We start from the raw sequence: 11,458 nt of genomic DNA on the forward strand, positions 1-11,458 counted from the left end.
CGTTTGCTTCTTAGTTTTCAATACAGGATATTAAACTGCCAAATTGCCAAGCATACTCAAGTTTTATTTTCCACTTGCTAATTTCAGAGAAAATTCCCTATTAATTAGAAGTGGACTATAATCTGTAGGACTGGGTCTCTGTTTATAATAACATTTTTAAACGGTCTGTGCTGTTGTGTAATTGAAATAGTAATTTTCTACTTTTCTTTTGTTTAGCATGCACCAGGATAACTATGGCTACATTTGCCTGCTTATTCAGGGAGCTACAAAGGAGGATGCCGGCTGGTATACCGTTTCCGCTAAGAATGAGGCTGGGATTGTGTCTTGCACTGCCAGATTGGACGTTTATAGTAAGTGATTTCAATTTTCACGATCACATTAATCCCCCCAAAACCAACAGTTCTGGAAGTTTCAGTTTGTTCACAGAATGGTTTACGTTGGTCTCTCTCTCTTTTGTTTATAGTTTCTCCTCAATAATAACGATCCACATCAAGACAACAAATGCTCTGTCAAAGTACATGTCACCATCTTGCAGATACCTAAAGCAAAACAAGCATGCATGCTTTCTGTTTTTGCTTAGTATAGTACATATAGCTAATTAACAACAGATAACGGCATGATTACATTATTTTTGTGGATCATTATTACTATTGCTCTGCTAGCACTTCCCTAACCTCTTGTATTCTTTTGTACCTTAGTCTGTAATACACCTGACAGCTACCAGAAGTGCAGTAGACATTTTACAGCTTTCTGCTTAATATTCAGTTTGTTCCAAAGCAGCTCCTTACGTAGTGAACGTTTCCTTAAACCGGAATCTCTGACCAGGCTTCTCATAGCACGAGTAAATGGGGGGTGGGGGTGGAGAGAGGTTGGAGTGGTAAATGATGGTTCCTGTGGCAGTAGTGGGCCTTGTGAATGAGAGACTTGCCTCTGCGTTCCTCAGCACATGAGGGGCGGCAATGGCAGCCAGGTGATTTCCTTTCAAATAACCCTCAAACAGACCCGTCACTGTGGCATTAGTGCACGGAAACAAACCCCTTGCTGTTACCCTTCTCAGTGACACAAGGAAAGGCAGAAAGCGATGCCAAAAAGGCAAAGTAACAAACACAGACGCTATTGTTTTTACTTGCCACATCTAAAGGTGAAACTGGATGCTGAGAAAAACCACCCCACCAGGATATGAAACAAACTTACCTTTGATATAATGGTTTTCTGCTGCCCAGAAATTAGTATCTCCTTTACAAAGGGTTGATTGTGCATCCGGCAGGCTTTGTCGCACAGCTCAAGATAATAACATTTTTTCTTTCCTTTTTAATCCGCAGCTCAGTGGCAACAACCACCTCAGACAACTAAGCCAAAGAAGGTGCGGCCCTCAGCCAGCCGCTACGCTGCACTTTGTGACCAAGGACTAGACATCAAAGCAGCTTTCCAGCCTGAAGCAAATCCTGTCCACCTGGCGATGCAGTCCGGCCTGGTAGAGAGCGATGACCTGTAGACCCAGCTGCCGCTTCCATCATCCTCTTTCAAAGCAGAAACACTGAAAGCCATTGCCTTGACCAATGATACTCCTATGTCACTTTATGCAAAGGCAGACACCTTCAAGTACAAAAGATAAACAACAAACACAATAACCACATATTCCTTATTCATTATACCAAATTAGAAGAATAGATAGATTATTAATAGAAACGTACACATTGCACAACAAATCACATTCACCAGTTCCTTATACCTACATTGCTTCAGCTCTTACGAATAACCCTTCTCCTAAAGGCCAACATACATCAGAGACAGATTTTTCAGAGGAGAACACTATTTATCACTACATGCCTTCAGAAGCAGTAAGTAGACGCTACGTGATCTTAATGGTGCAAGACGTTTTATCTGAGGCCTTTAGATCACAAAGAAAATTAGAATGTCTGGTTATCTATAGTTCCAAAATGGCAATGCATTCTGATAGCTACAGTGAACAAGTGCAATATTGTAAGAATAAAACAGGAAGGGACGAGGAAGAGAAACGTAAGCAAATGCTGTGTCTCTGCAAACTGCTTTCTGGTCTACAATGAAACAAATATCTTGCCTTAAACACTCTTAGTATGGACAATTCTATAAAATGACATCAACACTGTAACTTTACATTCTTTTCTATTTTTCCTTTTTGCCATCTCAGAGGAGGCTGACTTACAAACATGCATCAAAGACAGTTTAAGCATTCAAGATAACAAAGGAAAAGAGCTGACATGTATTAACAGTCTACTCCAGACTGTAACCGTCAGTAACTAGAGGGGGAAAAATGCCGACAGTATGAACCACTGCAGTAGGTTACTGCAAGGGGTGGGAGGGGGACAGGGCAAGAGGTTGCAACTCTCTCTGCGTTTCCTGCAGACAGTCTGTAACCTCCTAATACTCCCATTCATGAATCTGAAAGTCCAAGGTGAGCTGAAAACTAAGAAGTGTATGTATGGGACGGTCAACTGTTCAAAGCTTGTGTAACATGTATGAGGACTTTAGAAATGTATAGTAAGTGAAAAATGGGTTGAGACTGCAATATGAATTTAAATGACAAGTATACACCACAGGTGATAAGCTTGCAGATCTGAGGAAGTAAAAAATGAAGATGGACAAAACCATCAAATTTGCGCCCTTTTATTTTTTTCTTGACAAAGCATGTGCCTGTGGTAGAGTTCATTTTATTCTTCTGATTATAGACAAAGGACAGCTCTTTTAATGGGTAGAGTCTGTGCGCCCTGGCTGAAAAGCCAGAAGGCAAATCCCCATCAAACTGGAGCCCCACTGAAGTCAGATCTCACTAGGTAGTTTTAAATTAGAAGCAAATGAATTTCAGATGAAGGGGAGGGAGGGCTGGAAGAATTACTAGGCCTGACAAGAAAAACGAGCATTTGATGGTACGAGCTACAATACTTTGCTATGAAAGGAAAACACTGTATTCCTTATATGAAGCACATATATGGTATCTTTCATTATTTATAATAAAAGTGTTGAAATCTTTTATCTCAGTTCAGTTATTCAGAAGTCCTTGTACTTAGGGGTTTTTTTTAAATTTTGTAATTGTGTACACCATATATTGCATTACTGCTATACGTGTATTGCTTTGTAAGTACACAAAGTTTGTTTTGTTTTTTAGTGACTAATAAACTTTAGCACATAAGGTAGTACTATTCTGGTGCAGGATATGACCAGTTACGGGGATCGTTAATCTAGATTAACGTCATAGTCTGTCATCTGGGAATAATCTGATTCTATTCTAGAAAAAGTATGTCATATCACTTGCCAAATTTTTCTCAACTGTGACATGCTAATTTACTTTTTTGTTTAGCTTCACTAGCATTATTTTGCCACCTTTTATTTGTATTTATAAAAAAAATTGTATTATCATTACTTTGGATTGTTGTGCTGATATGTGGGTTTAACATCAATAAATATTACACAAATAGAAAGTTTTCCTTCTGGTAAAGACTATTAACTGTTTCAGTACAAGCACACAAGTGTAAGATTTAAAAATTTCAAATATGAGTTGAAATGAGGGCTACATGCAGCATCTAAAAATGACTAGAATTTATCAGAATATTCTGCCTGTGACCCAGACTCTGGTTTAAACCAAAAAGAGGAACATGACTTATAAATTCTTCAAAACTTTTGCTGAATAAAAGTACTTGGAGATGCTCTTTTTTAAAAGGTTAGAAAATACGCAGGTCTATTTTGTGTGCCTAGTAATTGCAATATGACATCACTTATAACTGAATCCAAGTAAAGGGCATGGTCCAAGCGATGTTAAATTTCTTTAAGAAGAGTCTTCTAACAAGGCAAGGTCAAAAAAAGAAGAGATTTACTTGTAAAATCCTATTAACTAGCTTCTCCTTTCCTTTCTGTGCAAAGATACTAAGAAAGATGCAAGATAATCAATTTTTAATTTTAGTTTACATTTCAAGCATTGATCACTACAAACAGAATTCTCTCAGCAACTGAGCGAGTACTGGCATTAGTAGTGATAACTGCAGCTGCAGTCAATGGAGTTCCGTCTGCTTACAGTAAATTTGTCTTTGGCTTAGAGACTAAAAAACTGAAACTGCTCTTGTGAGCTGCTTTAAGATGAGGTCATCATCACTTTTTGCCTCTGTATGTATGTACAGACACACACTTAAGTAGTAAATCACATCTCTAAGCAGCAAAGTTGTTTTTATGAAAACATTCAGCTGTGCTGTTACTTAGTTACTGGGGCTGTTTGGCTTTAAGAATTCAGAGATAGAAGCATGGCACAAGAAAGCCACATAATTCTCAAGCCAAAAATCTGAAATTCTTGGAAGCATCAAAATAACTTTCAGAAGTTTAATCTCCCTCCACAAACTCCAAAGATAGATAGTATGGCCTGAAATGTACTTTTTTTTTTTTTTTTTAAATCATTTTACAGGCCTAAAAAAAGAAGTCCTAACTTTTTGCAAGACTTGAGGCTTAGCTATGGGAAGACTTCAAATTATTTAGGAAGCTGCTCATTCCAAGTGCATCCAGAGCGATCGGAGACACGCTGCAACTACATTCAGGATGGTGACAGAAACCTCTGCCGGAGCACCAACACACACTGAGGTGCAAACCTCCACACACAGGAAGGTTTTCCAGCTGGTGGTGTGCCTGAACGCACAGTGCCTTTACCCTGCAGCTTCATGACAACAGCAGCCATTAGTTAATTAACAGACACCTTTTTTTTTTTTTCCTCCATCACAGCCAACTGGGGGTTGGGGCTCAAAACCAAACTGTAGTCCTATTTGAAGCCCCATCTTAGAAATCATAGTTTCTTTCCATATTACTATTTTCAAAGACCATTTTAATTCACCGAGGTCGTACACTACTAAATGCCTTGATTCCCCACATACACCCAACTCCATCCTTACCTCTGCAAGCAGCCCAGCCGGATTCAGTATGTCAGCGTGTGCTGCACGCGTGCACGTCGCCCAGCATGTCGTGATGTGGAGGGGATCAGCTGCACGCCCCTGTCTGCCAGAGCCACCCTGCGTGGTGCAGAGGGATGGACTTCAAGTGCAGACCCCACTGGCAGCCGTGCGGGTCAGCCGTACACGCGTGGGGCAGAGCTGGCTGACGTGGCGCTCCTGAACTGCCTGAAAGAAAAAGCCCTCTCCCTGCACAGTTTTTCTGTTCAGACAGACCCATGAGCACATAAAACACGCCAGGCAGATGAAAACACAGCTCCTGCCCCACAAAATTCACCATCTGTTCCAGACAGCATACAGTATTCTTTGTATGTTTTAAAGCTTGTGACTCTAATCCAGAATTAAGCCACAATTTGCATCCTTTTACACAAGTCCTAATACATAAAATAGTCTCATATGGCACTGAATCTCTAATATAAACGTCAGTGTTTGGAACATAATGCTGAACTCATGCTTAGAGCAAAAAAAGCCAGACTACAAGCAACAGCACCTATACAGCAATGGTTGCAACAGCTATGCAGAGAAGGAAGATGAATGAATTCCAGTCCAACACCACCAGAAAGGAAAACTTTTTTGCTTCATAAAACAACTGCAGTGCAACAGGTAAATCCTGGGGAAGGGCTAAGTCTTGCAACCGCTATCACCTTCTAGTTCTGTAGTAGCATAAATAGTCCGGAAACAGCTGCAGAACAAATAAGGTGGAAAAAAAAAATAACAGCACATGGCTACTACTCAGAATAACTGCATCATTTACAGCAGGAGCTCTACAAATCTCCTCACACTGAATGGATTGGGGGGGGGGGGGGGGGGGAGGGGGTGCAGGGTGCCTTAAACTCTTCTGTTAAACACAACAACTAAACATACTGTCAAGCTTCTTTTGGCTGGCTCTTGGCCCAGACATCACAGCGTATTGCTGCGAAGGAGAACATAGGGTACAGAAACACGCTGCCAGGACAGGACCTTTCCAAGCCACAGCAGAAGGTGCTGAAAATGCCTGGTACAATAAACTTCCCACACAACAGGCAGCACACCGCTACAGATCAGACTGCAGACTAAGAACTAGTGGATTTTGGAGATGGCTTTTACCTGCAGCATTTGTCTGAGAAACTGCAGGAGTCATTTGTAGAAAAGGGCCCACACTATAGTATAATGCACAATTCTGTTTCTTATTAACATATTAACTCACTTCCTCCTACAATACTTCAGATTCACTGAACATTTTTGTAACATACATTAATCTACAATAAAAGTTTTACCATTCAGATTCTGTATTAACTTCAGCTGTACAGTCTCTGTTTACTAATTCATGTTTAATAATGTATAATAAACAAAGACCTAAAATCAAATGTAATTCTATCAGCACAACTGTAAGGAAATCCAAAGATCTTGAACTGGAGGTGAATGACGTCATTTCAGGTATGGAACAACAGCAACTTTAAAACATTTCAGTCTGTAATGTTCCAGATCCACTTTCCACTAGGAAAAAAAGTGTAATTACATCATGTAGATCTCCAAATCAAAACCAGGCTCTGCTAGTTGTTTCCCTCAAAGTCCTGTATACAAGAAGCGTAAAGGTTTAAAATCTTACTAGAAGACTGGAGTAATTTTAAAATTATTCTTAAGCTTTTTCTGAGCAAATCTATTAGACAACCAACTTCATAAAAGCAGAACAAAGTTTTCATTTGTGATTTAATGTTTTCTTGAAATATATGAAAATGGCTACAAGAAAAGGCACACCTACTGCTAGTAACTGTCACTCAACCAAGGAATTTCAGGTCAGCCTATACATGCTAAAAGCGGAGATGGGAGTGTCACAGTGTTTCCAATCTCTAATTCCAAGGACTAAGACACCAGTGATCTGTCTTTGCCCAGGACAAGCGGCATCCAAACCTACGGTGACACAAAAAGAACAGATCACCTTAAGCTGAAACGAAGCAGCTGATGATCAGTGTGTCTCCACTGCCCTCACTTCACAGTTCAGGTTTGTCCCAGCTGCTTTTGGCACATCAGAGTCCAGGACTGAGCTCCCAGCGAGCACTGCCGAGCTCAGGGTGGAAGTCAGAGGAAGCTGACACAGCAGAGCATTAACCAGCAGTTAGTACAGCACAGCTACAGTCTATTTCTGGAGGATAATACAGTGAGGGGAGCTCAAATGAGTTGTCCTTTTCAGAGACAAACCAAAGTTCATTACTTTGGCAATGCACATACCATTTCAAGGACAGCTTCAGCTGAACACATCGGCATAAACGATTTCTTATGAAAAAACCTCACCTCACTATTAATAATCTAGTATATTTGGTTCTCCCCCAAAGGGAAAGACATCACCTCAATTAATCAGTGAGGATACAGGCACATGATAAGCATTGCTGGAAGCCAGATAATACAGCATTAAGAGAGAGGCACCATGGTGCTAACAGAAACAAAGATTTTGCAGGTAGTTTAATGAACAGCTTTGGAAAACCATGTAGTAAATTAACCCCGCTAATCTGATGTTTACAGACTGAGTACAGCTGCAGTGAGTAGCAGAGAGCTTAGCATGACCTCCACTCCCATGCCCTGAAAATTATGGTGAACTATAAAACTACAGGTGCTCTCCGTTCTGTACGCTCCCCAACAAAAGAGCCACAAGAACCCGCAGAGGACAGATGCAGTTCCAGCCCACTGCTGGCAGGGCCGTCTCACCAGCAAAAATCACACATACACACCAGATGGCACCTATACAAAACACACGCAATGACTACAGTGTTCTTTCCTCTAAGGCTGCTGGAAGTTTTCAGTAGAAATCTACCAACTACCTGAAAAAAAGAGGATGAGAAGTCAGACTGATGGCAGCAGGAAGTAAAACACTAACTTAAAGGTTTCCACAGCTTTTCAAGGTGAAAATCTGTTTACAATGCAGCCCTCCAAGCATAGGTGCAACATGTACTTTTAGTGCACTTAGCATGAGAAGTGCAGAGCTGGGAGATCTGCAATTAGAATCCACAAAACATCAAACTGCTTCACTAACATGCTTCAGCATCACCACACAGTCGACCTGCAGTTATCCCTAAAAAAATTGTTCAAAATAATGCAGCAATTTCAAATCCATCAACGTGCTACACATGCGAGGCCACCTCAGCAGTGTTGGCCAGTGCCTGGGAAATGGCAAGTGAGCGTGCAGTGTGGGCTCCGTTTGCTCAGGCGGAGTCACTGCGGTGCCATCTGCTCCCCACGCTCCCACTCACATGACCCACATGTGCCTTCAGTGATACCAAGGAAGATTTGGTCGATTTTACTTGTGTGTTGTCTCAACATGTTTGACACCATCATACTCAAACTGGCAATTTGTTACCAAATCTCCAAGAAGCCAAAGCAATTTTAGTTTTAACAACTACGACAGCAAGATTCACTTTTATTTCAGAGTATGACACTATAATGGTGAAGTACATGAAGAAAAAAAGGAGGAAAAATAGTAAATTGAATCTGATTTATTTAAAGAGTGAAAAAACCACAACTATAGGTGATCTAAAGATGTCTGGCAAGGTACAGGTAATATTTGTTACTAACTCAACAGACATACATAGAGTGAAAAGAAGCCTTCAGCACATGGTCTGAAACCGAACAGTGTGGGTGAAAATGAAGTGTAATCTGGGGCTTCGGCAGAGTTCTTTAAGACCCAATGCTCTTTAAAGGCTTCTCTCCACCACATTTGCCCTGTCTGTTCAAACACTGATTGATTACCTGAATTAAGTGGGTGTACCTGATCTTGGAAAGTTCAGTTTTCATTCGCTTTACTTAAATGAACTATGCTATGCTTGAAAAGGAGAAAAAAAAGTCACATAACTGCAGCTGACAACTGAGGTTTCAGTTTCATGCAATACAACCTCACACTATGCGACACATCAAAGGAGGACAGTTTGACTAATAGTAATAATCATGACAATGTATGTTTTAACTGCAGATAATAATGTAACAAAGAGATTCTTTCTATCCATATTGCACTGAACTTAATATTGAAATCCTTTCCATCTTTAAAAAAATCACGCCTTACATTCCCAGATAGCTCCTGACTTAGACTTTACAAACCTGGTAACAGCAATGCCAGTTATCTTTTGTATCTACACAGGCAACTCCGCTTACCTAAAACTAGGTAGAGATACAAACCAAATTACCGATGGAATAATGCCTTAGGATAGACTGCCCTCAGGAGGCCACAGCGAAATCTCTTCATGGGATGTAACACTAACCCACTCGCCACGCTCTAACTCAGCACACTTTACGTGCTTCTGCTATCATAAAAGAAAGTCTGTAAACACTGTTCCTCGCAACAGCTCCTACTTACAGCTGCAATATTTTAAAAACAGCAAAACCACCTCACCAACATTTTCTGTGTCCTGCTAGAAACCTCTACTGCTGATCATCAGTTGCGACAGATGCCTCAGAAGCAGGAAGACTAACATAGTTCACTACCACAAGATCTAAGTTACAAACACATTTCTTAAGAGATAAGCGGAAGTAAGGCTCCAGTGACCTATCTAGGAGGAAAGAAATAGTAGTCGATCATCTTCCCAAACAGTAGAAATAATGCAGAGAAGAGATACAAACCTACTAACTTTCTAGGCCTACAATCTGCTCCAACTGAAGCCCAGAACATGCAAATCATACTACCTATAAAGTTTAAACTGAATCAAATGTAAAGGCAAGAGAAGAACAGTTTTAGGTTTCCTAACCTGGCAGTGACAAGGTAAGGCACATAAATGAGTTAATACTGCAATACACAATCTTCTTTTAGCAAGGAAATCCTTTGTGAAGCAGAAACCCAGCTGAGTTAAAAAACGAAAGCAATAATTAGAGGTGAGTCAGAAATCGGGTTGCTGTACAGAAGGACTGCATGCCGAATTAAATGACAGCTGCAAAAGCAGCCACCCTCAAAACAGGCCTTCATGGTCTGTCTAGAAATTCTGGGTGGGTGATGAAAGGCCCTGTAGGTACCAAGTGACATGGAGTAAGGCAGGAGAAAAAATGTGGAGTGAAACAGAGTAAGTTAAAGACCAGACCTGGACAGCAACCTCCTTTCAAATGCTCCCAAGGCTAGATCATAACACAAAGTTTCAGTGCATTCCTGAAAAAACAGTTGTAGGAAGAGAAGTGCAGAAACACGGAGTAGTGGGAATTTGTAAAACAGTTCATTCTAAACCAAAAAAAATGTAGGAAGATGTTGGTACCTAACAAAAGATTACAGGAGAGTTTTAAGCAATGTAACAGGTGAAGAAACATCACATGTGTAAGAGCACACATTTTTACTTCTTCTAGGAATGGAATCACAGAAACTTTGTATGTCTAATAAGAGAGGGAACTGCAGTTTTCAAAAATTAAAAAAAAAAATCAAATTTCAGAAAGGCTGGCTTTGTGCTGGTAACTTCTATTTCTGCAAGAATATTGACCAAGTTTATTAATAAAGACAACAGTCCACTACTGCAAACTTCCATAAAAAAAGAAGCAGCTTAAAATAAGGAAATATACTAAAATGAAACCAAAAGGACTGTCAAATGAAGATGCAATGCTTGATGACACAACACTATGACTGTATGCACAGAACTTCAGTATGACAACTTTAAATACACATGACAAATTAAACATTTTTTTTGTGGGGAGGGCATGGATTGAAAGCTACTAGATTTTAAAAGTCAATCTTTGTAAAACCCACGGTCTAGCTGCAGCAGTCAAATGGAATCTGTCACTGAATGTAAAATTTCCAGATAGAGCAGAGTGTAGAAGAACAATTTGCCACAGTGCCTACACACTGAGCACCTGTGCCTGAATAAGGCAAGCTGACGATCAAAATAAAAAGTAAAGTGCTCAGGGAAGGGAAGGTCACAGAGGAAAAAAAAAAAAAAAAAAACCCCAACAACAAAAAACCTCCAAACAAAACGCTAAAGCAGTTTTTGGTACCATGCAGGAACTTGAGCAAAACCTCTACAGGCAACAAATTTGAAGGTTTTACCCCTCAGAGCAAAACATCAGAAAAGGTTACAGAGGAGAGTGACAAATGGCTGGGACCAGGGGCTAGCACTGCCTAATTCTAAAGGAAATCAAGTAACTGCAGTGTGAAATTTCTGAGTTAAAATTGCCTCGTTACCAAATGACTGGAAGCTGGCAAAAGTGAAGCAGGATTTGGGGAGTTTGCTGGGTAGAAGGATCACTGGTTTTTAAAGAAGAGATTCCAGAGGGATCCAGGGAACTACAGACTCATTTTATTTTTCTCTACATAGCAAACTGCCAGAAGTTGTTCCAAAGCCATGGAAACAACTGAATAAATACTGAGGAAAGTCACAGATGCTTTTGCAAAGCAAAGTCATGTTCGATAAACATTTTAGAGTTCTTCTAAAGACTAAAAAGAGATGAGAGTAAGGAGATCTAATCCAGCATGCTTGAAATTCTAAAAGGCATCTGACGCACTCCCTTGCCAAAAACTGTTAAAGATGCTGTGCTGACAAGAGAAGCTGTCATATCAA

At 40.2% G+C, this 11,458-nt stretch overlaps 1 protein-coding gene across 6 annotated transcripts in view; it reads left to right on the forward strand.

Moving 5' to 3' along the window:
* The window catches only part of PALLD (palladin, cytoskeletal associated protein), a 199,605-nt gene extending 196,144 nt beyond the window's left edge, over positions 1-3,461 (forward strand). For 5 of the 6 annotated variants that reach the window (XM_074905731.1, XM_074905732.1, XM_074905736.1 and 2 more), the window contains 2 exons: positions 217-350; positions 1,323-3,461. In XM_074905731.1, coding sequence (XP_074761832.1) covers positions 217-350; positions 1,323-1,495 — 307 coding nt within the window. In that variant the 3' untranslated portion in view covers positions 1,496-3,461. Of the gene's footprint in view, positions 1-216; positions 351-463; positions 515-1,322 lie in introns of all 6 variants that reach the window. The other variant, XM_074905733.1, reaches the window with a different exon arrangement.
* Positions 3,462-11,458: the final 7,997 nt, after the last annotated feature.

The sequence above is a fragment of the Athene noctua genome, chromosome 4, assembly GCF_965140245.1.
Source record: "Athene noctua chromosome 4, bAthNoc1.hap1.1, whole genome shotgun sequence".
Classification (NCBI taxonomy): Eukaryota; Metazoa; Chordata; class Aves; order Strigiformes; family Strigidae; genus Athene; species Athene noctua.